The following is a 27,592-nucleotide window of genomic DNA, read 5'->3' on the forward strand; positions in this document are numbered from 1 at the left end:
CATTATCGAGCATTTTTTTAGCGGTTTCAAGCGTTTTCGAGCGTTATCGAGCGTTTGTCAAGCGTTTTTGAGCGTTATCGATCGTTTTTCAAGCGTTTCTCGGTCATTTTCAGAGCATTTTCGTGCGTTGTCGAGCGTTATCGATCGTTTACGCGCGTTTTTCAAGTGTTTTCGAGACTTATCAAAAGCCGTACAGTGCGGTTGCGTGTTGTTAGTGCAGTAGAGTGCCGGAGAGTGCCGGAGAGTTGCCGGAGAGTTGCCAGAGAGTGCCGGAGAGTTGCCGGAAATGACGGAAAATGCCGGAGGGTGCCGGAGAGTGTCGGAAAGTTGCCGGAGAGTGCCGGAGAGTTACCGCAGAGTGCCGGAGAGTGCCGGAGAGTTGCCAGAGAGTGCCGGAGAGTTGCCGGAAATTACGGAAAATGCCGGAGAGTGCCGGAGAGTGTCGGAAAGTTGCCGGAGAGTGCCGGAAAGTTGCCGCAGAGTGCCGCAGAGTACTGGAGAGTGTCGGAGAGTGCCCTAGAGTTGACGCAGAGTGCCGGAGAGTGCCGGAGAGTTGCCGGAAGTGCCGGAAAGTGCCGGAGAGTGCCGGAGTACTCAACGTCTCGACCCGTAGCTTAGCGCTTGGCTGGTTGGGTCGCGCTAAGATTTCTAGGAGCGATCGCACTCACACAGATTCGCTGCATGAGGGTTCCGTACTCGAAACCGACACGTGCCCCAAAGCTCCACATCACGTCGACTTGGAGGCAACAATGTAGTTAATAGTAATAGATAAGTAGATAAAGTCAAATGGAGCGTCACGAGTGTTCTTCCCTTACCGTCAAAAGCGGGCAGTGTCGGTAAGCGTAGGTAAGTCACCACCGTCAACTGCCGCATGGTATTACCATCACGAGTACGTGAGCCGCCAACGGCGACTGGTAGATGGTACCGCCATCGTGAGTGCGCGAGCTCCTATGAGAAATTCCTTGCGCCGCCCGTAGGGGCAAAAAACGGTGAAAGCTAACGTACGAACCAGAGGGCAGCACAGGATGCAATCGCACGATCCTGCCCGTGAGCAATCTCCCAACTCATATCTGGGGGTTATTCACTTGAAAATGCTTGAAAATCAGTGAAAACAATTTCCTTCATCGACTATATGTGATTATATGTGACAAACAATGCTATTCGGTAGCAAGTGGCGTTCAGTCTTAAAACTCACTGTTTACGGTTATATTTAACGATTTCCAGCTGATTTCCAGATAATTTTGAACGTTACAATCCGCGATTTCTTTTTGTGAACACCCCCTCGAGTATTAAGAGATGGAGAAAACTGCATTTCTTGGATAAGAACTTTTATTTACAGTTTATGGCTGTCAAATGTGTCACAAATCATCGAAATTAGGCGCGACGGTGGGAAGAGGCACGCATTTAGTTATTTGAACTGCTAAATGGAAAAATTAAAAGAGGATCTTCGAAGAGGGAAGAAGATAGGAGGAAGACATCCTAAGGAAGAGCGAGGGTGGTTTTTGAGACAATCGTTGTCGAAACTTAAATTAAACATTCATGGTTGAAACGTAATTAATCATTGATGGTCGATCTCATGTGAGGACGTCACTTCTTCTCGGAGGTGGTACCAACTATTTCATCGATAATCTCTCAGCCTGAAATTTCTCAACACCATTATGAAACATGGAAAAGACATGATACAATTGTTTCAAGATCGCACAACTTATAAAAGAATGATTTCGATTTAATTGACAGACAATCGAATAACATTTTGGATGATTCTAGCCTCATCGTACCAAGAAATGTGGTGCTTCTCCGGTATGTCCTAACATGTACAAGTGAAAAACGAGCCGTACATAGTCTTAGCCCAATTTAGACACATAAACGCGTGAATGTCTCCGATTAACAGTGGCTACTTTCCGCTTTGGTCTCATCGTTACGCCTTAAACTTAATCAACAATTAAGAAAATAAACGTTCTACTCTCGAATGTATGGGAAGCGTGAATAATAAGGCATTAAACGTAATACTAGAAACTCTCCAACGTGTACTAAATAATGAAAACCAATGGCCGAGCGTTTCGGAAGCTCGGGGAAATAATCATTAGCAACTAGCAACAATAGTTCGGAATAAAATCGCATTATGCAGAGGGACCTCGGTTCTGGTCGCGGATCTATCGCAAAGATTCATCCAATGGCCTTCAACCTCTTTTAAAAAAGTTAACTCAGTCCCACGTTAAAGCCTTGAGAAGTCGAGCGATCCGCCGACCACTTTTTAACCACAGCGTATAGATAAAATATGAATTAAAATAATCATTAAAATCTTACCGACCATCAGATTTATCTCAAACTGTACACTCACTTACTCTGGCAAAGGTGAGCTTATATACAAGCACGAATGGGCACCCGACTGCGATTATCTACACATAATCAATTGTCAAATACGCTCGAGGGGCCATGCTCTCTGTTGAGGCTCTCTAAAGACTTCACCCCGCGTTAACAGACCCATAAAACGCTTTGTCGCAGCTTTGGGTTAGGAACAGTCGGTACACGTGGGTACCGTCATTTCGGATGACAATTATGAAAACACGTGGACATCTCGGTTCTCATGGAAATAAAATAGGTATCATTCGTCCAACGACGTCATCATGGAAGTTTCATATTAGAAACGTTTTAGCTGACCATGAAGTGCAGCTGAGGTACATGGTTCGGAGTGGGATACTGCTCCAGGTTGCATTTGGATCCAACCTCGGCGAGGTGACTCTTCAGCTTCTCGTCGTTCGAGAACCTTTCCCCGCACGACTCGCAGATTTTCGAAGGATCGGTCGGATGTTTCACCATGATGTGCCTCGTCAAGCTGCGCTCGTCGTACAGAGTTCTGTCACAGACATGGCACCTGGGGGTATTGTTGTGTCGGTACATGTGGGTCTTGTAAGTCTTAGCCTTGACGAGCTTCTTGCAGACGGCGCACTGCACCAACTTCTTCCCCTCCGAGCTGTGAACGATGCCGTTGTGTTTCTGCAATACGCCATTCTCCGAGAACGCCTTCTTGCAGGCATGGCAAGGGAATCCAAGGCCCAGGTGGTACGCCTCGTGTTTGTACTTCACCCTGATGTGAAGAGCCTTGCTGCAGATCGAACAAGCCGTTTGGTCGTGCATCTTGGTCATATGTATCTTGCGCGCCTCCTTGTTCTGGTACCATTCCGGGCACTCGGGGCATCGATAAGGCAGCTCCTTGTTGAAGTGGGTCCTCTTGTTGTGCCAGTCAAAAGATGCAAATGACTGGTACTCGACGTCGCACTGCAAACACTTTATGGACATCTTGGGCTCGGAGAAAGGCCCATGTTCCGTCACGAAGCACTTGTGCTCGGAATAGTCCACGATGCTTTTGCAAACGTACTTGCAGTACCCGCAAGTTATGCATCGTGGATGATCCTTGCTCAGGTGCTTGTAATAGGCGTCCATGCATTTGAATTTTGTCTTGCATGGACAGGTTTTGGGAAGAATAATTTTCCGGGAAGTATCATCCGGGCTCTCGGTCAGTCTTAGATCCCTGTTAGAATCCGCTTTTTCCGGGGAATTAGTTTTTCTCTCGTTGCTCCCTTGTGTCAACTTTAATACCTTGTCAGCTTTGCTCTTGGTCCTCGGGGAGATGTTACGGTCATTTTCCGTCCGATTCGTATCCGTCGTGGGTGCACTTTGCGAGTCTTCGTCGAAACAACTGTTAGTACCTTCTATGTCGACCTCCATGTCCTCGTCTTCTTTCACGTGCTGCAATTTTAGAAAACTGTGGTCCTTACTGTACTTGGCGGCCTCCAGAGCCTCGTAATTCTGCTCGTCGTACGCTTCGTCGCTGTAATGTGCTGACATGGTGTCGGAGCCATCGGAGGTCGAATACCCATCCTTGGAGTGATCCTGTCCCGAGTCCTTGGACTTCTCCTCGTCACCGCTCTCCCTGTTCACAATCTCGTAGGAATTGTTTCTCTTCTTTATGGTTATGTTGATTCCAATTCCGGAATCCCTGTCACTGCTGATACGGGAGAGCTGTTGCGGGTCTCTATTGGTGTCGTTATGAGATTTACATTTTAACTTATGAACAAATAAAGTGTGGGGACTGCGGAACGACCTACCGCAAACACATGTCGCATCAACAGCTTCGTCTTTCTTTGGCGGTACAGGTTTTGCTGAAACACTTGTATTACTTTTCTGGTCTATGCTGGTTGTGCCCTTGGATGGAACATTCTGAAGGCTCCCCATGTTACTGGAATCCTGTAATTTTCGTAATCTTCCATTGCCACGCTGAGAGAGGTCGAAATTTTCTTTTGTCTCTTTTCGCCTCTCGTGTACTTTAAGATGCTTGTATAAACTATGACGATCCACATAATATCCAAGACAGATGTCGCATTGCAGTCTATTTGCGATAGACCGTGGACCATTTTTGGTTAACTTCTGGGTACTCGGATATCCGCTATTTTTCAATGCAGCCACAGGTTCCATCTGTACATTTTCGACAATTTTTGGATTATGTTCGCTGACACTTTTAGTTAAAACGGTGTCCATGGAATCAAGAAGAGTTTGATTAACGGAAGCAGGAATCAGTGGCCCAGGATGTTTTATCTTATGATACTTGATGAAATGTTTCCCAATATTCTTACAACTCCTGTTGCATAACCCACACTTAACGTATCCAGAGGGAGGAAGTGCATCCTCCTTCTTTCCCGATACCTTAGATTTTGTAGGCATCGAAGGAGAAATATTTACTATATTTTCTGCATTTTGTTTAGTTTCTGCAACTTGCTCGTTAACCTGTGCTGCTCTGATGTCACTTTTTCCACAATATATGTTAATCTTATCAGGGCTTAAATTATTAAATGTTACTTTTTCCATGCTGGCTGCATCGGTTTTCAATGAATCTGCCTCTAGTTTACGTTTCTTGTTAATAGGTTCGTCATCTGTTGGATCTTTCTTTTTGTGTTTCATCAAGGGTATTACAATTCCATGAAATTTTAGTGCATGTACCCGTAAACTTCGTTTCTCAACGTATACTTTGGAACATGTCTCACACTGAAACGTCTTCTTGTTCCTCTTCCTCTTGGTTGCTGGAGGGGTTCTCTCTTGTACTGGTATTACGATACCATGGTTTTTCAAACTATGTATCCTAAAATGTCGCTTTTCAACATACTGTTTACCACATATGTTACAATGAAACAGCTTCTGTGCGCTCATCACTGATAAGTGAAAATTTGGAAGAGCAGAATTTCCATTTCCTAATACCGGCTGATACTTAATATAAGGAGTATCAGGTTGGACCTTTTTATCAACCTCTTTTGGTTTAATAGGGCTCTGGGGTTCACTTTCCTTTTTCTCAGGTAGACACTTTTCTTTGTTATCCAAGATTCTTACCTTCTTTGGAGAACCTTTTTCATTTACTGCCGGAGTTAATTTATTTTTAATTAAACTTTCCTTCTCTATAGACGAGTTTTCAGAATCTTCGTCGGTTTCTGACTCTTCTGAAACTTCGTCCTCCATATTCCTGATAAGTTGAAGGGTCTCCCATATCTTGTCGCATCTTTCCAAACATAACGTCGGATTCTTAAAAGTATATTCCATCACATACCGCACTGGCCACTCGACGTTCTTCTGAAAAAAAGAGCGACGTGCGTTACATTTACCGAAATAATAATTTAACACATGTACAGATTTACATACGATGAAGATGTATTTTGCTTTTAAGAAACGGTCACTGCAATAACTAGAATATATGATACACGTAATTTGGCTCTAGACGTTAAAATGTTAATCGCTAAACAGAAATGAATTATATTTTTATTATAAAACAATGGACCAATGTGACTCAAATTGTTTTCTGGGCATCATAGTTTTATAGCCAATACAAATCAGATGGAAGGCAGATAGAGAGCTGAGTCAGCTTTTGACCGATAACTAAAGAGACCTTGCACACCTGTCCTTGCAAATCTCTACGCTTCTCTAAACGTCAAAGCAGTCTCGTAAACATTACATATATCTCCCCCACTCTCAGTTCCAATCACATCTGAGCTTAAAGAATCTTACAAACATCGCAATCCCAATCAGAAACATCGCACATCTCTTACCGGGTGCAAAGAAGTGTTCGATTCGGAGTTTTGCATGGCGCCGAAAACCTAACCTAACTCACGCCACCAGATTCGTAGTACGTCAGATTACAAAAATGCAGTACACATATCACGATAAACCTCCACTTCAAGGCACACCACTAAACCTTGCAACCTGAAATCTCGAAATCTTGAATACACTTCCATCCGTTGTCCCTTTTCGATTTGAACGTTATCTGCCCCTCCATTCCAACCGAACCACCAATCTTCCTCCCCACTCCCAAGTCCCGTCGCCAAGGTTAGGTTAAGTTAGGTTACACCTCCCGACACACGAAATTCGTTACCATTCCACGTTAAAACTCTCCCTACGATTTCCCTAAACTCGCGGTAAACCCGGATGGACAACCCTGCGCGTAGAAAAATTGTTTACGGCAGTCAGGTGTCGCGACCTAACCTCTCACCGCGTGCCGATGAACGTTTCGCCAACCCAGCCGCTCAGCACCGACTGGTCGGTAAAGCAGATCGCGGAACCCAGCGAAACCCGACCGCTTTCCTTCTCGCTCCCCTCCCCCCTCTCTTTCTCTCTAGAACCTAAAATTTCCCAAGATCCGATATAATTTCCCGCATTTCACGTCGTCAGGCGTCCCATTTCCTTGCCCCAACTTCCCACGGCCAGGGAGTATCGGGAATACTCACCGAGGTGCGACTGCACTGCACAGTTGGGCCGCCGTCGACGCATTCCTCTGCGCCTGGCTCCGGGTCGTTCGTCAATTCGGCCATGACGCTCGAACGTGCTCGGACGTGTCTGCGATGACGCGCTACTCCATGCTGCTCCTCGCGTCTCCGGGAACTCGGCAGGCCCTTGGTCGAGAGCTAGTCTTGCGAGCGCTAATTCGTGGCCGAGGGAGTCCCGGGGTCTGCGGGAATGGCGCGGCACGGTCTGCGGACGGTGTAACGGGGGCCGCGCTCGAGCCGCGCCGACATCTTGTTTTCGTTGGTACAGGCTTTATTGGGTTGGGGTGCCCGCACGGCCGCGTACGGCTGCGTGGCCAGACGCGCCCATTCGCGCGCTTGGACGCTCCTCTACGTTCCAGCGAGCCAAGCCAGGACAGAATCCCACGAACCCACGGGATCGGCCAAAGATTCCAACCAAATGCCACGATAAAAGCCCAGACTTAAAAACGAACTACGCGATGTTTCTTCCTCGCTTTGTTTCCGCTCGTTTCGCTCACCACACGATCGCCGGGTCGGCAGATGTGTGGTCGCCTACCCGGAGTCTAACAAATCGCGACGCAGGCTTGGCCTCGAAACAACTCTACTAGTACTCAGAAAATAAAGACGAAACTATGCAAGAGAACTAACGATCGATCGCCAAAAACCCGCAGTGACGTCGTCTTCAAACCAGTACCCATCCATGCAAACGATCCAGCAAAAAAGACTTTAGGTCTAAAGTCGACCGCACACGGTGGTTCTTATCTTGCCGGAACGTTCGCATGGTTGTGCGGGCAACCGTTTTGACGTCGTGCAGGCATATCGGTTGTCGAGTCCTTTTAGGCTTGGCTTCTCGTGAAACTCCGGTAATCGATTGGGGAATGGGCTAATTTCCAGATAATAAATGCGAAAGACAGAACACAATGCAGGAAAAGTAGCAGGTGTCGAAGCCTGGAGGGTTTTTAGCATCGTTGTTGGGGTGACGCCATTTTCAAATATAGGTCCCAGAACAGCTGCCACCACGGCCCCGGCAAACGAGGCAAGAAAACCGCACCGTGTGCGGCGGGCTTTAGAACGGAGCAAGTAACTCGGGCTACCACGCAAGCCCAATATCTGCCCAGTCCAAACGACAAAGCCGATATGGGTAGAGTCCATTTGGAGAGATCAGTTCCGTCCATAGCGCTCGATTTTTCAGAAAATCTCGTCAAAACTAGTTGGACGTGATCTTAGACGCCGGGACGGACGCAGGGAGAACACGCATGATGCGTGCAGCTGTAGGGCTGGGTCGGGACTTGAAGTTTGGGGCCCCTTTCGGTTGAGACAACAAAGGACCCTTTAACGAAGGGTTCCCTCCAGTTTCGAGGGTCTCACAGGGCCTCAAACAGGGAGAAACTCTGGGCTTGAGAGAGTTTCTGGATGGCTTGGGAATCTGGGATAAGGAATGGTGTTTCGTCCTGGATGGTGCTTGGGGTCCGTAGGTTTTCGGTGTCCTGGATGGACAGTTGGGCACGTGGGTGGGTTGCAGGTCCAAACTGTATTCTGGGACTTTCTGTAAGGGTCTACAAAGGTCTCCGTACTTATCCAGGATCATGGGTGAAGGTTCTTCATTCCATCTGGGTGACATCTCTCTGCTGATTATGTTATGCGACGCGGAATTATCCTCGGATCCCCGAGTCTTGGGAAGGTGCATTCCCTTTCCGGGCCACGTGTATACCCATGTTCCGGGCGAAGTGTATACACGTCCGTAACCCGTAACGTTACAATAAATTCAATAAATTCCGCAGCTAGAAGGTTAGGAGACGATGTAGGGCTAGAGCCCGAGGGAAGAAGGATCGAGACTTCACTCAATAGATCCACTCCTATGAGACACATCGCATCCTCCGTTTGGATTTAGTCATTCCGACAAAGTTCACATCCTTTACTTTTACCAAGTCTTTAAGGAATTATTATTGAATTTCCTGCACTTGCACGTGTTGTTTCGTTTGGTGCAACCTGGCGAGGTTAGGTCAAGCCAGGTACAAAGACGCGCGACAAAGGGACTGGTTATGATTTGCAGGAAAAGCTTAACAAAATCCTAACAGGACTGGTTATAACTGACCGCAGTCGCCTACGTAGGTCGTCGAGTGGCTGCTCCCTCGAGGCTCCAGACGAGGCCATTCCACCGAGCGGTTAGCAACAACGAACAGGCAGCAGTTTATGGCTAATGGCGCTCTAAAATCATAAGCTTTGTGTGTACGTATGGTCCCGAAAAATGACCGGCATGCCTACCTATAGGGATTCCATTGTCTCGTCGCTGGAAAAATAGCGCGTCACGGGTTTTGGGTGAGTCCACTTTCCAGAATAATCGGCGTCGCCGAGCGCCGAGGGAATTACGAGTACTGTGAGTATTCCGACTCGTGACTCACTCGGACTAGATCTTTTATTGTCGTATTCCTTAGGACTGTGCCTTGCGAACGCAATGCTGAGAATTCATTCGCCCGCTTTTCGCGGAGGATGGTTTAATCTCGGATTTTGTGGACTGGGCGAGTCCATTCCGATGCGTGGGTAGCAACAACGAACGGTGAGCCATGTGTAGCGGGCAGCTCTTTCGTTTACTCCTGACTGTGAAATTGCGAACGCAATGTTGGACTAAACTAGACGGTATTATGATGCTTCCTTAGCAGGGAATCTCTCTTATCGTGCAGATTGCTAGAGGTCCTTTGGCGCCGGCAAATCGACCACCTGGAAGGATTGGCATGAATGTATAGGACACGTCTGGCTGCGCCAAACTGGTCGGAGCCTTCGTAGATATTGGGGACGAGGGGAAGCCTCGACACGCTCGCGGCAAATTCCAGTTCGAGTAACCGTATCGTACGCCGTGGAGATGCCGGAAACTGCGACGATAACCACGAACTGCTCGACGTCGGCTTCATGGTCGGAATTTGCTGACGACGCCTAAGCGACGAGCCGCATTTTTATGTCGGGTTGCATTGACGATCGTCACGCTGCGGCGCGACTTCGTATTAATTCGATCCTACGTTTAGACTTGGTCAGATACCAAGGAGTATTTACTCAAGCGAACCCAAGAACCTGAGTAAAGCTCGTTATCGTCCTATCCTGCATCAGGGTGGAACGTGAGCTGTTGAGCTCTTGGAAGCTTCATCCTCTTACACAGCGAGGGAAAATAGCAAACTGCAATCTCGCGGTTGGCCTTCTACCAGGATTCTCTGCAACGTTACTGATGCGTCGTGGACGACAAGGATACCTTCTCTCTGGCACTGGGTGGACTGAGGTTCATGCGTGGGCGTACATTGTTTGGGCTACACATAGGCTAAGATAATAGATATAGCGAAGAATTGCGTGTTTAAAAAAGTCGGATTGATTTAATCTAGAGGATTGCTGATGCCTGGTCGACGGTAATGGGTATCTTATCCATGATACCGTGTGCTGAGATACATGGGTTGTCGTGCATTTTTACGTAACTAGGTATCGGTCATTATTTGGTGTAACAAAGAACCGCGTGTGGATGAGCTGGATTCATTTAAACTTTGTAATTGGCTAGGCCAGTCGCTGCAGTTGTTGCGAGACCCAGAGATGGCGTTTCTCTGTGAAGAGGACTGTACGGACATGGCAGGAAATGGATTGGACGTCTACCACACCAGCTGGAAACGACGAGACGTCGACAACCTGGCGTGGCCTTGGAACACGATATTGATTCGCTCTCGAGAATTTGAGTACAGATGAAGCTGGCCATTCTCAAACGTTAAGAATTTGTCTGTCATCTGAGGAACATTCTCCACAAGTGAAGTTCGGACGAAGTCGAACGCATGAGGTACTTATGAACGAGGTAATGCATCGATGCAATGCAGAAGGAATTACGCGGAATACCGCTTGCAGGGGAACTGACCCCAACCAGACGTCTTTCATTGGCAAACGTCTGTCCGATCACCACAAGCAAAAAGGTTCCACCCGGACCGGGGTACTCTGTCGGCCACGATTGAGTCCTCGCTATTGGAACAATGGGGAACATTTTAACTGGCGTTTTAATCGGTGCCATAAGTACGACTCGATGTTGGTCACGTCCACTCAAGACCACAGTTTCGTAACCCACTGTTTTATGGTTGGAACTACCCAGAGAACTTGCAAGTGGATCAGGGCGTTGGGTGTACTAGGGCTCGAGAAGACAACGTCTGGTTGATGTCAACGCGAAGCAGAATAGTGCCCGGGAAGGTGACCAGCAGATGTAGGCGACGAGGTTCTCGTTCATATGAAGTTGCCCAATGACCCCAAGGAACCCCATGGGGCTTCTTCTACGTTTTTAGGTACGGAACGAGAGTTCAGACCACCTTGCGGGATCCATGGCATTATTTGCGACGTTGTTGCCGTCTAGTCCCAAGAGAACGGAGCAGCAAAAGCTTATAGTACTCCAGTTAGGACAAAATCAATACCCGAGGCCCGTATTACGTCAAGACTACAGACTCTGAAGCTCTCCCTGGACGTGGGTTTGGGGACTTACTTTTCCGGGAAAATGACGACGATCGAGCTCAGATCTGATCGATCGGGCAATTACTGGCGCCAGCTAATGATCTCTTTTATTTCCCAGGAGAAAGGGCCCGTCCGTGATGTCTCAGCTCTGTAATTGCGCAGTCCAGTTCTAGAAAAATCAAGTGCCTTCCAACCACTCCGCGTTGCATTGGTTTTGGTCAAGGATCTCCATTGATTGCGCTGGGATTGAGTGGCTGGGAATGCCCATCGGGTCGAATAGCTTCAGATGAACAAGGTTAACGACGATTCAATCTCCGAGATCCCGATGATTCCTGGCTGCACAATTGCACTAACGATACCATCGTACATTGTGCATTTCCGGTGGGAAGGTATAAAGGGGCCGCAAACGGCAGCGCGAAGCTTAGTTACGGAGGCAAAATGCAGCTGCAGGTCTTATTGTTGGGGCTGATCGTTTGTTCCACGTCTGCTCTTACATTTCCTGACAAAGGTGAATATCTGGTATCGTTTACATGCCATTTGTGGAATTGGAAGTGATTGAACCGCTGTGTTGTCGACGAATTTTTGAGGAACCTAAGTGGTTTCCAAGGATACTCGTTGCTCCAACGAGTTATCTACGTCACAGTTATATTTGAATATTTTTGAAACCTAGTGGTAGGAATACCAGTTGCTCCAACAAGTTATCGACATCGCAGTTTTTTTTCTTTTTCATATTTTTGAAACCTAGTGGTAGGAACTGCGTGGTACCTTGATGTGTACATGGCTAGATCAGAGGGATTATTTTTTGACCGATGAATCATCCGATAGAAATACGTGACTATCTTGATTTTGACATGTGATCACATGTCAGACCGTAATGCTATTTTGTCTCTCTTAAGGTTGTATGTAAAAGTGAAAAGTTTCTTTTAACCGAATTCAAATTTTTCTTATAAACTGTACCTCTGGCTTATGTAATCATGTAACACATTTTTACGTAGGTATCTCGAAAATGGTGGTATGGTGAGATGTCGGTTAGCTCGTCGGATAAAAACGCGATTACGAAACCACTTTTAAGGGTTCTTATCCGACGAGTTTATCGACGTCACTGCTTTTGGAATTTTAATGTAAGAAACGATTTTTAACCTTAACATAAGCATTTCCGAACCAAAAGAATTATTTATTTATTGACATTGTATTTAATCTCTGATTAAAAAAATTGATTTGTTTCTACTTATCATCCGAAGGGAAACATGGCATCGGACCGCATGATATAGATTCGAAACTACGGTGTCGGTAAACTCACAGGATAAGAGTTAGCTTCTTTAGATAAGCGACTGAGAATAATTTTTTGTTTTAAATCAACGAATTTTTTGTACCATAGATCACGCAGGGTTCCGCGCAAATCCTCAACGCAGCGTTCAATTTGGGGAAAGCATACGAGACTGGATTAAAAAAGTTCGAGACCGAGTATTAGGAAAAAAGAATCCGATCCAGTTTCCCAATGAAATTCCTGACGAGGCAAAGAATACTCAACTACTGGAGCAACAGACGTCCAATTCGTGGGGTTTCTTCCTTGATTTATGTAAGTTTCTATAAATCTCCCTGATTTGAAAGATATTTTTATTATTTAGAACATGATATAGTCCATTTAATCGACTAAGCATCGTGTTGATATCAACCATTACTTTTGTTAGCATCGTAGACAATACGTCGATTTTCATCACGATTTGTGCAATGACTAAGTTTTTTCCTGGAAATTGATCTTTCTGATATCTTTTTGCATGTTACACGCAATACTGTAAACCTCATCAATGATCAGCAACACTGACGTTCGATCCGTTAAGAGATTGGGGATTTCGTGTTGGAAGTTGGTACTTCATTAAAAAAGGAGATGAAGAGACTTGGAATTGGTCCGAAGCCATCGATTGGGAAGACTCATCTCAACCAGAGATTCCAGTTCCAGAGTACGATTGGCGAATTAATAAGGATGAAAATGAAAGTCCTATTCTTACGCGGAAATCAGACACCGAGCCATTAAAACCAATCGTACCAGTGATTATAACAAGTGATGGGAGCTTGAAGAGATCAAATGCTGTTAACGTTACGGACAAGAACTCTGAAACTCCGGAGACAAGAGTAGTAGTTGTATAATTAAGGTTTTGCTGATTATACCATGCATATAAATTTTGTAATCAAAATAATATTTTTCTTGATTTCAAATTTTAAAAAAAGTTTATTTTATAACATGACGGATGGATATGATATTAATTGCTGTCCAAGACATTTATTTCTAATGATAAAAATATACTAAATGTAAAACAATGGGCTTGTGCGTAAAATTTATTATAAATATCACCAATCCATGACAATACATTACAATAATTTTTACGCCGATGTACAAATTGTGGTCTTCATGTTGTGTTTGTTTTTACTGCAATAGAAAAATGTGATTGTCCAAATGAGATCACTGCCTTCCGGTAAAAATTAAATGATTAAGCAACGTTTCATGAGATTAGGTGAGGTATGAACCATGAAATTAATAATATAACGCTGTACCCAAAACATGCAAAAATGAATGTGTGTATCTTGTATTACCGAAAAACGTAGAAATGATCATGAAGATGGAGCTCACTTTTTTCACTACTACACATCTGCTGCATATTTTTTGAGTTATAGTTACATAAGTAGAATTTTAGAACAATAATTGTTCATGTCTGTATAGCAGAAGCATAAAGAAAGATATGACAGAACAAAACAAGAAATTTAAAGTATAGAAAATATTCTAGACTTGTTAGAAATACTTTTTAGATGTCACAATGGCAAATGTTACTAGACTACAGCTATTTTTGTTTTTCCTTCAATAGTATCTAATGTTTCTCTAACAAGCCATTAGATATTGAACAGAATAGAACAAAATTCAGTAACATAACTGCGAAGGCATGCTGACCACGTATAAACATGACCATTACGAGACCATCCCATTTGTCTCATAGTATAAATGGACATTTGTTTACTTCCTTGCCTAGAATATGAACAGAAAACCATATACCATTGAAGCATGCACAAATAAATAGAAATGTACAAAAATCTCACCCCTTCAGTGTCTGACAAAATTTAATTTCAATTGTTAAACTAAATCCATATTAAGCATTATTAAACATGAAGTATAATTTGTCAAGCCAGAACAGCCAATTGAGTTAGTTGAATTTGTTAATTTGAACCAATTAAATTTCAGATAATTTTCTTTCATTGTCAAACAATTATAAAGGAGATGAGAGGAAATGAAATTACGAAGAACATATACTTAAGAGAAACTAAATATATAAATATTTATCCACTGAAAATAATCCAAGACCAAGATTTGAAGCATGCCATATTGAAATTTTAAAAGCCTGCTGGTTGTACAATGACCAGAAAGTAAGAAAAATCCCAATGTTAAATTATATTTTTGAAACATGCAACAGTTATAGAATTAAATAAAGCACCCAATGCCAAATGAAAATTTTGATCCCAAATGAGTACAATTTCAGTGATGATGTGAAAATTATTCCTTAACTAAGAATATCAATTCTTTTGCAATAGATATGAAAATTAAGACACAAATTGCTTTTTAGGCTCAAGATAAACAACTTACTGCCATCTTTAATATTGCAAAAGAAATGAATACAATGTAGTTTAATTAATACAATGCACAGAAGTAAAAGAATTACCTTTTTAGACGCAGCTCCTACTTTGCTCTTCTTAGTACCTCTGACCTTCTTCATTCTGTTTTTACGTTCCTTACGTTGTTTTCTAGTTTGCTTCTGTTTTTCATGAAGACCGTGCCTAGCCAATCGGTACTTGGGTTCAAATTTCTTAGCATAGTCCAAAGTATCATAAAGTAACGCAAACCCTGTAGATTTGCCACCTCCAAAATTTGTAAGAAATCCAAATACAAAAACAACGTCTGGCGTTACTTTGTACATCTTGGCAAGCTTCTCACGAATTTCTGTCTTGCGGACCGAAGGTTGACCAGGATGTAGGACATCCACGACCTAATAAAAATGTTAGTTTATCATTAATGCAAAAAATAGAAAAACAAGTGTTATATTTCCAAGAGTCAGATTTAAATAAATTAAAATGTATAGGTTATTATTAATGTCATAAGGAACGGTATTATGATATTTACCATTTGTTTCCGGCATAGTAGCCGGTTGGTCATGAACTTTCTAGTCCGAATTGAAACAGTTCCTTCGGTCTGAAACAATCACCAAAAATACACATCACTTTTAGGTTAGAACTCACACTTTCTCTAACTTTGACTTGGGCCTTAAAAAACTCCTTAACAACAGGGAAAAAGTTCGTAGCATACTTAAGATATATTTTTCTCGCGAAAATATTAGAATTGCATTTTACATCGGGATCCTTATCAATATTTATCCACATTCACATTGTCAAAGCGTCCCGATAAACACTGTTAATACAGGGTTACAAGGGATAAGATGAAAGGGCATATTCACAGGACCTAATACTCCGATCATCTGTGTTAACTTTTGCATAGACGGCAATGACATTTCTTCATCGATTCACATTTAATTTTTGGATATAAAATACGTACCATCTTGCCCGATTTTCACACCGCTCGGAAAAGGCTATGGCGGAAACGGGCAGCGCTCTCAGCGGTAAAAACTGGTACTTTAAACACGCACGACAGCAGTTCAGCCAACATAAGACAGCTAGAAAAAGTAACCAGTCCTAGCATCGGTGTCGCCAAATTCTTATCAAATACAGTCTTTTATCAACATTAATCTTTAAAAACTCATTTACATACAGCGGAGAAACAAAGCAAAGCAGTTAAACCTATTTAGGATTCTTCTCATAGTATATTCCAAAAAGTTCTAGAGAATTTATTACCTACTTTACCGACGTTGTCATTTTTGGACTGCAGTGTCGAGAAACTGCAGAAACTAAGTGCATTTTCGTGGAATCGTACATTTATTTGCAGAATTAAATGTATTATTTAATTTCGTGAAGATGCAGACTGATGCAGGGTAAAAGAAAAGTCTTTTATTTCAAATGTTCGAGGTTTGTCATGAAATGAGCTTTTAACGCTATCGGAACATGATCCACGATGTATCAAATTCCTGAGGTGTAAAAAAGAACAATCCTACATGGAACAGCTAAATTTTCGCGCATGAGCAATACAGGTTGCATGGTGGGGGGTTGGAGCACGTGGATAACGGTATTCGTATGATCATTCCGCTCATTCCGCTTTGGAAGGTTGCTTCATTCGGCTCGTTTCGGTGAAACCGACTCCATTGGTTGCGTTGGTCCATCCGAGGTAAAATGCCACGTCCGCCACAATCACGTAATATATGATTTTCCGTACACCTTACCAAGAGTATTAACGAAATGCAGTTGTAGAAATTATATTTAAGTTCGCAGGTTCGGGTTTTGACGCGCTATTATGCATTGCGACACATCTGGCGTGGCGTTTCAACGTTCGTGCGCGGACAATGCCGTTTGCCTTGGTGAAAATCGGAGTGCGGGAATATCGTGGTCGAAGGTGGGAATATTTATTCCATTTCCAAACTCCGTGACTCAGATACATCTACGCTGGTCATCTTTGATCTCGGTGACGCATGTTTTGTATACGCATATTATGTAACACTAATTATTTAAAAGATGGGTCCCATTGCAGCGACCTCCACGTGGTGGACCTGGGGAATCGATGGTTCCTGAGATTCATGGAGTAAAGGAAGCATCGATTCGTGAATTGGCTGCTGAAATGATTATCAAAATGGTAACCGACTATAGTGCTTTCCTTTCAGTCCTATATCGGGCCGTTGATGTCGGTTTTGCAGTACGGCCTTTGTAAAGTAGGCCGTGATTTCTATGTTTTGTCGGCCGGTAGTTGGCAGCACGGTTCGGCGTCCGGCATGGGGAAGGGGAAGTCGCTGGCGGCCTCTGCCGGAGGAGCGGCAGGAAGCCAAACTACGCGTTACATTGCTGTCGAAAATGGCGTCGCGCTCGGAGCTGCCAGAATATTCGTCTCCCGCAAAACGTCGGAAGGTCGATCGTGAGGCATACGGATCGTCGCCCGATGCGGAACTCGATTATCGGAGCAGCGAGGAGTCCCGCGAGTCGCCGCGCGAGGATCTCGAAGGTACTAGCTTAAAAATATGGCCAATTAATTCTGAAAATTCTCGCGTTCCAAGATGGCGGCTTGAACGGCAGCCGCCCACTTTCCACAAGGCGTTTCTTCTCCGATATCTGTGGGGGCGGGGCCGCCATGACAGTCGCTTGGGTGCGTCGCGATTTCACTTTGCCTTTTTCTCGATTGAGTGAGGGTTTAAAGTCGATTTGTAGCCGGCGTCCGAGGCAATTTTATCGATTTTCATGGATTTCTGGGCGATTTTTCAAGCCGACCGCGCTAGAAGTGAAGCTTTTTTGATCGAGAATTTAACGCGGGAATATCAGGGTCAGTGACAGCAGAACCTTTCGTGCAGCTTGGAGGCGTTCACAGATGGCACAAGTTTCACAAATAAAAAAAAACGTCTATCTGACGTTCCCGTCACGCGCCAATTTCTCCGCCTGTCAAAAGAGGGTGACAGACGGTTAGTTTCCGCCGATTAAATCTACACCCGAAGCGGGATTTTATAATTAATGCGCCGGATTTCAAGCGAATGATGTACTCCATTTTAGCTCTTGCTTGAGTGGGTACTTAACCTGTTTGGAGAAACAAATTTTTATTCGGACTGTTTTATGCGCCTGGTCCCTGACGATTACAGTTGAATTTCACTGTTATTGCAATCATATAATAAAAATTTATTCCTATGAATATGCAGTTGAAATATGTTACAATTTAGAACTTTGTAGCTTTTGTATCATGGTTGGAGACTTAACCTATCCGATGAGAAAAATGTGTGTGCGCACTAGCTTAGGTAATTTGTGATTAACAATTACTATTGAATGTCCTCCAAGTTAGATTCACTACTATTTTTATTCAAATTCACGGATTTATTTTAATTATTAATAGAAACCTTGGGAGGTGATAGCGGGTTTACCGAGCTAAGCGACGGTTCGAAATCAATGTCCACCACTTCTTATGTAAGAAATTCATCCTCAACGCCAACCCGAGCAGATTCCACAAGTGACGATACTGGTTGTCCGTAAGTATGGTTACGAATATTTTTGTATTCATGTTGCATTTTGTATATTTACTGATCTATTTAATGGATTGATGATTTTCAGATTGGATACAGCAGATGAGAAAGACGAAGTATCATCTACCGTCTCCAACTTGTCTGACTTATCTGGATTGTCAGAACTCTCTGGAGAAGGTGATAGTGGTCATCAGTGGAGAAGTGCTTCCTCCTGGATTCAGAAACAAATGTTAACTGGTGCCGATCCAAGGGATCTTCTCCATCATCTCCTCATGGATTCTACACAGATTCCAGATCAAGTCGACGACTTGTCCTTGTGGAAGGTCTATATGCATTTTAAATATTATTTCATTATTTATTATTAAACATTAGTTAAATCAGTTAGATGTGCTATCTTTTTATTATTTCACATTTGTTTAAGTAAAGTATCTAATCCAATAATTGTAATTCGTATTTCAGATCGTGGTTAATATGATGTCTGAGCCACCAAGACGGCAAAAGCTTAGACATGTAAATACGTTGACGGACGTTGTTAGGTTAATAAAAAATAGTAAGAAAATCATAGTGCTTACTGGAGCTGGTGTGAGCGTTAGCTGTGGAATTCCAGACTTTCGAAGCAGGGATGGCATTTACTCGAGACTGGCACAGGACTTTCCGGATTTGCCTGATCCTCAGGTAGTCAGAGTGAAACCTAGTATTTTACCAATGTCTTGGTCATGCGTGACTTCTAGTAACTAACAAAATGATCATTGTTTCTCAGGCTATGTTTGATATTAATTACTTTGGACAAGATCCACGACCTTTTTTCAAGTTTGCACGTGAAATATATCCGGGACAGTTTAAACCCAGTCCCTGTCACAGGTTTATAAAAATGTTGGACAAGCAAAAACAGCTTTTGAGGAACTATTCCCAGAACATCGACACTTTAGAACAAGTGGCAGGAATAGAGAATGTTATCGAATGTCATGGTAATTTTTTTTTTTTCTAAATATTTTTAGATATATTATTTGATTCTCTGATCGAGGGTTGCAATAACTTTTCGAATTTTTTCCCAAGGCTCCTTTGCAACAGCGTCGTGTACGAGGTGTAAATACCAAGTCAAGGCAGATGACATCAGAGAGGATATATTTGCCCAGAGGATACCCATCTGCCCAAAGTGTAGAAATAACGCACTACCTTCAATGACGGCAATTAACACAAACGAGTGCTACAGAGGTAATTGATACTTGTAGACTGGCACCCGATATTAGGCTGATAACTCATTTCTTTGCAGTATATCTCGAACCTTGGCTTATCGGTTTCTGTGGTATCAGAAGTTCGTTACCTAGAAATAATTTCCGTCGTTAAACTTTTTGTATAACGCGCCGCGACGCGTTGATTAGGCCTGAACGTTGCCTGTTGCTCTAGAGGCGCGTGGTCTTGTCTTCGTCAAAGTGAAGCATTGCCGTTTATAGCTGATCCTCACTTACGCCGGTACCTCAATCTTTAACTACAAGTTAAACTCGCTCGATAATGAGATAACAAAAAGGTAAAAGAACCTTTCATAAATTGCTTGCAATTTTACTTGACTTGTTTAAATGACTTTTTTTTGGCTCCCCTATTTAACCGGATTAACTCACTACTCCGAAATTTCTTGTGGGTGAAATGACAAGACGAAATAAAAATTCAAATACGAAATGGGATGTAGGAAGTGAAATGTAAAATAATTCTGAGCACGAGATACACGGTTGCCTTTTGTATATTTCAGATCTGGTATCTCAAGGCATCATGAAACCGGATATCGTGTTCTTTGGAGAAGGCCTTCCGGATGCTTTCCACGATGCAATGGCTAAAGACAAGGACGACTGCGATTTGCTCATCGTCATAGGTTCTTCGCTGAAAGTTCGACCAGTCGCCCTTATTCCTTCTTCCATTCCACCTCATGTCCCACAGATTCTCATTAACAGAGAATCACTGCCGCATTTGAAGTTCGATGTTGAGCTGCTGGGCGATGGCGATGTTATAATCAACCAAATTTGTCACCTGTGAGTTGAAGTGATAATTTCAGTTTCGCAAAGAAAAAAAAAAAAAACAATTACAATGAATAATAACGTTACAATATTTCTTCCGTTTAGGATGGGAGATTGTTACACGGACATCTGCTGGCAGAATACGATCTTGAAGGAGGCTTCTCAACTTCTGCCACCTCGATTCACAAACGACGATTCCTGGGAACAGAGTCAAGACACAGCCACCAATCATGACTGTTCGCAAGACAGCGTGGAGGTACAACTGAAACCTCGCAACGTGTCATCGGAGAGCCAGGATAGTCTGATGATCGACGCCAATACGATGCCTAAGCAGATGGAGAATACGGACATTTGCATCTCGCCATTCCACGCCGGTCACATGGAAAGCGGTGAAGGAACCTTCGCGTTATTAGGGGAGAGCCCTAAAAGAAGATTGGGCGACTCCAGTGCCGAAAGCAGCCCTAAGAGAATGCATTTCGGAGGCAACAGTCCAGCCACGGACTCCGTTGACTCCTCTTCCCGGTCGCCTAACAATACGGACCGCGGATGCAATCTCGTGACTCGCGGCAGACGAGTCATTTCCGTCGAGTCGGTATCCGAAAACAATGGGCAGATCATGCATTTAGAGGAATGTCACGTCGTCCCGAAGGTGTTGGACCTCCGATCGAACGACACGTTGTCGGATCCGACGGTGGAGCTGGAATGCGTTGTAGCGGACTCGACGGTCAAGACCAGTGAATCCCTCGACACTGATAAGCTAGGGCTAAAACCGCGACACGCTTCCATTGACTCGGCGTTGGATTCTGGAATAGGGGACAGTTGCAATAGCGTCGACAGCACCGATGGAAAACTCGGCACTGTGGTGGTCGAAGCCGAGGATACGAAAATTCAAGAATTGGATAGGAATTGTTGGCTGCCGAAGATCAGGGAGAGCCTGGCTGCGAGATTACCTGGTGCGAGTCTACTTTGCTTACAGATGTAGTTTATAGTAGTTATTTACATGTTCAGCGGTACTTTCTTGAAGAAACCTGGTCGTTTCTATTTTTAAAACTGGCCGTTGGTTCACAGGGAACTCGTACTATCAGATGGCACCTGGCAGATACATTTTCCCGGGAGCAGAGATTTATCCCAATCCTGAGGACTACGACAGGTGTTCCTTGTACGCCAACTCCGAGAGCTCGGACACCGACAGCGACTCTACGTCCGAGGAGGAAGAAGAGACATGTAAGTTTATAGAAGCCGATAAAAGTGGTACTGTCTGAAATTGTTTACGTTCCATGAAGTTTGCTAAATAGTCGCTACTGGTCAACCGCAGGCGCCGACGATGACTTTTCGGAAGGCGTAGACGCTGACGCCGACGCCGAGAGCGAAGAGGTGGAATGGTCGAGCAATCCCTCCAACGAGATACAGCGTTAAGGTTTGCCAATACTCGGGATGAATAGTTAATTTCTCCGGTGCTGACACTTGGTCTGATTTTTGTCAGAGAGCGACAAAATCCCTGAGGTATCGGCAAGTAACGCCCGGAAGAGGTTCGATCGTTCCGGTCGAGAATAGACGGACTCCTAAGGAGCTGATGCAGGTCGGGCCCCCGCTTCGTAAGCTGGGATGACGAGAGAGGAGTCAGAGTTAAAGGGAGGAATAAGTTGACAAATCAGAGTCCACTTTGAAATTAAACCTATCGGTAAAAGAATCTGAATAACGGTGTTCTTTTAGTTCGGTTAGGTGGTAAGATGGTACAGCAGTCATCCTAGATTATCGTCAAACTCGGCGTGTCCCGTTTTGGGATACCATAGCCGTCAATTTGTCGGAACAAAGGACTGACGCGATAGTTGACACGAGTCCATGCAGTTCGACGGTTTAGGATAGCTAAGCGGTCGCTCAACGTGGATCTAACGCCGCGTTTCCGGTACTTGGAAGCACGAGCGATTAGCGGAGGATGTGGTTATCCAATGCAGTTACGACCGAGACCAGAATGGCCCTCCTTTGTCGGGGCAGCAATTTATCTCGAGTCGTCGGTCTCCTTCACCGAGTCGATTAGATGCAATACGTAAGGAATAGTCGTGTAGATATGCTCGTGAAAGTCATCAGGCATGGAGTGACGTTGCAGAGTAATGATCTCAAGGATGACGCTCGAGGTAGACCGATGCAGGGTTGAACCATACCGATCGGAGTGGGCCATTCTCCCGGACCAAAGTAGTACGTGCAGTTTCGGAGAGCTTCGTTATATTTATAACATTAACGGTCTTAAATTCACGCCGAGGTGGAGAGAGCTCACGGACGATCTTTCCGTGGTAACGCGCCGCACCTTTATTCATATACGTGAACGTCTGTACATACCGGTTTGCTAAGAGATATTTCTTTTTTATTCGCCGGCGTGCGTGATGCACACGCCGCTAGGAAGTAAGACACATTTATTTCATCCATTATAACGTTACTATATATACCGTCGAAGCGCATATTATAACCCGTTTAATAAGTTGAGCTACTAAGGTCTTAGTACGCCCTAGCGAGGACCTGGTATAGTACTATTTTACACTATCCAAATCGCCCCTTCTTAGTTAGGGGTGTGCGAGATGCGTGCCAGTAGGTCAGGGTGTCTCTTCGAGAGAATGTCGAGGATGCTCTTCAGGGTGGAACATCGCACCAGAAGCGAGCCTCTGGCACGAGGGATAGGTTTCGCATAGTATCGCCATCTTTCGTATCCTATTATCCGAATGAAATCTTAGGTAATAATTCTACTTGTTCGAAGGATCGTACTCGACCGTGGAAGCACGAAAATCGCGAAAATCGCGACGCCCTTCTCGCCAAGTCGAGGACTGAGATTAGGGCGCGAAACGTAAGCACGAGATGAGATGTCTAGATCGTAGATCGTAGATGGTTGAATTTTTCGCGCTTCCCGTTTTCTTTCATAAGTGCGGCCAACAATCAGAAAACTAAGGAACAATTGAAAGGCTGCAGAGTGTATATGGATTAAAGTCAATTGGTTTTGAAAGACCTTAAAAGGAGCGTATCTTACTTTCGGTCGCTGTTTTCTTTCTTTCTTTTTTTTTTTTATACCACGATGAAAAGAGATGCGAGTAATACAACTTTTTATTCTCCTCAAGAGGTTTTCACCCTTACAGTGAATTACTAAGTGGTTTTCTTTTTCTCACAACACAATTGATTCACCGACTCTTTGAATTTTACGTGGAAAATTGAACACCGTCAAACGAAATCTATTTAAATCTGGCGGAAAGTAGAACGATCGGATCAGTTTTGTATTTAAATTAATTTTTTTTTTATTTGCTGTTCTTTTGTCTTCAGAGAAATGAATTTTGTACATATCTCGAGGGGGTCAATCGGTGGGCGTTGCTCGTGATTGATCGCGAACAAATGTATTACTTTTGTATTTTTTAGATGTCACGATGTGTCGGGTTTACGCCATGCTATTATCAGAGAGGGTGAACGATCCGGATCCACTTTCTTGGACACGTCTTGCAAAGACCGACCTTTACCGCGGACCGTTTGAAACGATACTTCTATTATACTTTTAAGCTTTAGCAATAGCCATTTTTGTACACAGGCACAATTAGTTGATAATGGTTTGGCAATGACTTTAGGTTCGTTAAGTTCGATTTTCAGTTTCATTGGAGCACGGGCGAATGTACAAAGCAATGTTGGATAGCTTCGCATTGCGTGTTATTTTTATATGGGCGAAAAGAAAGAGCGGGAGAGAGAGAAAAAGAGAGAGTGAGAGAGTGACAGAACAATTATTGTGTAGAAATTAAAAGGAGAATTAGGGATTGCAACAAGGCGACGGTGAGTCGTGGTTTAAAGACCATAGAAAAATAGAAAAGAAAAAAAGAAACGAGTCTTTGAGTTAAGGATTTGGAGAGAAATTTGGCCGGCGAAAATCACGGAAGAAAAAAAAAAAGAGAAACAAACGATCTCTCGATTCTAGTCCTCGTGCGTCGGTGGACCTCGAAGACTAGCATTCTCAAGAGAAATTGGAGAATATACGTATTGGTCTCTTCTTTTTTTTTTTCCCCCTTCAGTTTACGCTGGCAAAATTTGGGCGTAACCCGAATCTCGAACTCAAAGGCCGCATTATCTCCTGGGCAGTCATTATTATGTTGTAAATACGCAATAATCAACGGAAAGACCGACCTCCCGCCAGCCTCGTTGCTCTGTAGATTTACTCGTAAGGTACAATGAGGTTGTGTGCAAGTATAAACCAATATATTACCAATAATACGGAAGATTACGCGACGGATCCTAAGTATCGATCGCTGTAAGGCAGAGGTAAACGGATGCGAAATTTCGACAGTTTCGACTAGTTACGCGAGATTATTAGGCTTACAAGAAACTTAGGATATATATACGAGGATATGTCGCGGCGCCGTCCGAACGGGATTGCGCGACGTTTCTTATTTGCTGCGTTTTAATTATTTCCCCCGTGAGAGCCGCCTGTTAATTAACGGGAGGAGAGCTCCTAGGGGGCGAATAAGAGAACGCAAACGGCGGAAAATGAAATGCGGATGCGGGATATCGATTGCCGTGGGTTTACGACCCGTCGTCTGGAGAAAATTTCGGTTCCTCGCGAGGGTAACCGCGTTTTATACGACTAGACGTTAATTAAAGACGCGTCTCTGCTTTGTACAAATGGCTTTATTTATCTTCGTTACGCGGATTGACTTATGCAAAGGATGCAGGCTAGGTATTATATATTATATTATATACTGTAATTCTCCCCGCCCCCCTCTTTTTTTTTACTACTCTCTTATTATCTATTCCCTTATTTATTTGAAACGTCCGAAGAAGGAGTTGGCCCGGAATTTCCGCGAAGTCCCGCGCGAGGGCCTCGTAGTACCGTCGTTCAATAAGGTGTAACAATAGCTATGTAAAAATGTAATCGGCCGCGCGAGTCGACGTCCTTTGACACGTATCTACTTAAACGATCGACGTTGACCGCGTAGAGGTGCGTTTTAGGAGACCGATGGATTTCCTTTCATTCGTATCGGAAGAGGGTCCGTAGACGCGAGATACATCCACCCTCCCAAGACGCCTGGCCAGCCTTATTATTATACATTGTGAATACTTGACGGTAGCGCGCCAACTGTCCCCAGCAGTACTGACTTTCTTTATATAAGTATAAATATTTGTGTAAATATTTATGAACTTTTAAACGATCCATAGGTGTCCTAGGGCTCTGTCGCATCGGTTAAAACGCGAGAGCTGCTCGCTCGAGCCACGATTTTTCGTATCCCTATTCCTATAACCGTTTGCGGAAACGTTTGGTTTTATGGAGGCGGTTTTCACGCTTAAGCCGGTACACCAGAGTCGGGTGCAGAAACTCTTGAATTTTTTATAATTTGTTATTTAATGTAATGAATGTTATTGAAAAATGTTCTCTTTATTATATAAATGTTGTAAGAACCTTTATGTTTCTTTTGGTATTACTAACGTATAAGCTTACCTGGTAAATTAAACATTTTTCTATCACGACCATAGGTATTTTATTTATTCTTACACCTGATATTTAACTCGTGTGTGGTCGCGTATTAACGTAACCGTAGATTCTCTGGCTATTGTCCGGTTTCGTTCGTTTTATTGTCGTCAGCTCTTTCCTTTCGGATTTCTGTGTTCGTTTCTAAATGTAATTAGAGTACGTACGTAAGGGTAAGAGATGAAAAATGTTTTAAGGGAATCGGATGGTATATAAACGGAGGTCAATTACGTGAAACCACGAAGCAGATACTTTTGGATTTTGTTCGCTTTTAGCCCTTGTCGGGCATAGCTCGGTGTCGTAATTGCGATTTCAAGGTCTCCCTTTCAACGTCTCTTTAAAAATGGATTTCAAGTTAAACGGCTCTCTTAGGTCGTGGGCTGAACTTATTTTTCTACCTTCTAACTTGAATCGATCATTCCTCTGCTCCGTGGACTTTACCGATTTTCTATTCGCGTTGTTACATACATGTACAAAGAGTATTTAACTATAGCGTGTACACACGTGGATTTTTGGAAAGTCGCTTAGCGATTGCGTTCCCAATAATGGCATGGCATGTGTAAAATGTATCGATTTTCGGAGCAGGTTTTGAAACAATTAAATGCATCCGGGTGTTGAATGTTTACCGCCGTATGAAATATAAAACTCACACCCTTCGTGCAGTTTCGAAACTCACTCCCAGAATTGCCAACAGGGTCGCAAGGAATTAACAGTCTAAAGGACAAGTCAAGTTCTTTCTCGCCGTGTTTTCGACATGATTAGGAACGAACCATTTGACGAAAACTAAGGACATTTAATCCTCGGGACTATTTCGGTATAATTTAACTTAGATCGTTCTTACAATTAACTGCTAGTGACCCTGGCTCTTAGAGTTTAGAGAACACGATTGTTACGACGACTTTCACGAGAGAATTCAGACATTTTAGAGCTTAACTAAACGGCTCATAGATTTTAGTCTAGGGTAAGTTTAACAGAGATTACTATACTCGGCGTACATGCGGTTACACTAGAAGGATCGCAGGAAAGATAAAACGAGGAACAGCGAAAAAGAAAATAGAATGTTACGGAAGAGTGGAGATATATCGAGAATGTCTTTTCACTCCTCTGTCCCTTGTTTTCTCTTCCCTCTCGTAGAAAGGTCGAGGATCGCTTTAGGCCGAGTTGGGATAATTAGAGGGTGTCTGTAATAGGTAAGACTTTTCACGGACATCGATCGGTTAGGTCGCTCTCGTTTCTATGAACCTTATGCCACACTAATCATGACTAGAGATTAACGCTAACGGTAAAGATATTTTCATCGGTAAGCACTCGAAGGGCGTCCCCCGAGTATCCGTTAATTAATTGATTCGTTGCTTGAAACAGATCTGGAAGCCTCATGCGTTACTCCGATTGCACATAACATAATAGATCTGTATATTTTCCGATGCAATAAAACTGGTTGTAATTATTCATCGATGTTCGAGGCCCTCCTGCGTCTCCGCTTGTTCGCCGTGTAACTTCTCGAGAGTCTCTTTTGCGGCAGTTAATTTTTCACCTGCAAAATTAAAATTCTTTTTTCTCACCATCTAGAGTAAGAGTCATGTTCCACCCTAACTTTCTAGGACCTTTTCAATTCGCTCACCTGCCAAGATGCACGTAGCTCGTCGTTCCTAAATACTAGATCAAATCACCAGTGTCCTTTTTCACTTACCTTCACGCTTAATATAAATT

At 43.7% G+C, this 27,592-nt stretch overlaps 4 protein-coding genes across 16 annotated transcripts; 2 read left to right on the top strand and 2 right to left on the bottom strand.

Moving 5' to 3' along the window:
• Positions 1-1,311: 1,311 nt before the first annotated feature.
• Positions 1,312-7,310, bottom strand: LOC105697624. Of its 7 annotated transcripts, none has more exons than XM_012421101.2 (2): positions 6,768-7,310; positions 1,312-5,616 (listed from the first exon to the last, which is right to left on the bottom strand). In XM_012421101.2, the coding sequence occupies exons 1-2, from the start codon at positions 6,849-6,851 to the stop codon at positions 2,653-2,655; spliced, it is 3,048 nt and encodes a 1,015-aa protein (XP_012276524.1). In that variant the 5' UTR covers positions 6,852-7,310; the 3' UTR covers positions 1,312-2,652. The 7 variants fall into 7 exon arrangements, with proteins under 7 accessions (XP_012276524.1, XP_012276523.1, XP_012276526.1 ...); XM_012421100.2 differs by having other exon boundaries at positions 1,312-5,619; XM_012421103.1 differs by having other exon boundaries at positions 6,093-6,853.
• A 3,689-nt stretch (positions 7,311-10,999) lies between these two features.
• Positions 11,000-13,565, top strand: LOC105697625. Of its 2 annotated transcripts, none has more exons than XM_012421109.1 (4): positions 11,000-11,083; positions 11,365-11,754; positions 12,625-12,825; positions 13,063-13,565. In XM_012421109.1, exons 2-4 carry the CDS (start codon positions 11,685-11,687, stop codon positions 13,392-13,394), a joined length of 603 nt encoding a protein of 200 aa, XP_012276532.1. In that variant the 5' UTR covers positions 11,000-11,083; positions 11,365-11,684; the 3' UTR covers positions 13,395-13,565. The 2 variants fall into 2 exon arrangements, with proteins under 2 accessions (XP_012276532.1, XP_012276531.1); XM_012421108.1 differs by lacking the exon at positions 11,000-11,083 and adding an exon at positions 11,120-11,259.
• Positions 13,566-13,570: 5 nt separating this feature from the next.
• Positions 13,571-15,921, bottom strand: LOC105697627 (40S ribosomal protein S24). The gene is made up of 4 exons (XM_012421110.1): positions 15,841-15,921; positions 15,412-15,480; positions 14,954-15,277; positions 13,571-13,674 (listed from the first exon to the last, which is right to left on the bottom strand). The coding sequence occupies exons 1-4, from the start codon at positions 15,841-15,843 to the stop codon at positions 13,672-13,674; spliced, it is 399 nt and encodes a 132-aa protein (XP_012276533.1). The 5' UTR covers positions 15,844-15,921; the 3' UTR covers positions 13,571-13,671.
• Positions 15,922-16,498: 577 nt separating this feature from the next.
• LOC105697667 (NAD-dependent protein deacetylase sirtuin-1) lies at positions 16,499-25,882 on the top strand. 6 transcript variants are annotated; one of them, XM_012421201.2, is made up of 12 exons: positions 16,499-16,590; positions 16,668-17,388; positions 18,262-18,394; positions 18,477-18,711; positions 18,848-19,063; positions 19,149-19,356; positions 19,445-19,603; positions 20,136-20,412; positions 20,503-21,350; positions 21,466-21,621; positions 21,713-21,814; positions 21,881-25,882. In XM_012421201.2, the coding sequence occupies exons 2-11, from the start codon at positions 17,118-17,120 to the stop codon at positions 21,811-21,813; spliced, it is 2,604 nt and encodes an 867-aa protein (XP_012276624.1). In that variant the 5' UTR covers positions 16,499-16,590; positions 16,668-17,117; the 3' UTR covers position 21,814; positions 21,881-25,882. The 6 variants fall into 6 exon arrangements, with proteins under 6 accessions (XP_012276624.1, XP_012276625.1, XP_023288448.1 ...); XM_012421202.2 differs by having other exon boundaries at positions 16,668-17,025; positions 17,137-17,388; positions 21,713-25,882; XM_023432680.1 differs by having other exon boundaries at positions 16,523-16,590; positions 16,661-16,788; positions 16,924-17,388; positions 21,713-25,882.
• The last annotated feature ends 1,710 nt before the right edge of the window (positions 25,883-27,592 follow it).

The sequence above is a fragment of the Orussus abietinus genome, unplaced genomic scaffold (assembly GCF_000612105.2).
Source record: "Orussus abietinus isolate OABI.00-Male unplaced genomic scaffold, Oabi_2.0 scaffold39, whole genome shotgun sequence".
Lineage (NCBI taxonomy): Eukaryota > Metazoa > Arthropoda > Insecta > Hymenoptera > Orussidae > Orussus > Orussus abietinus.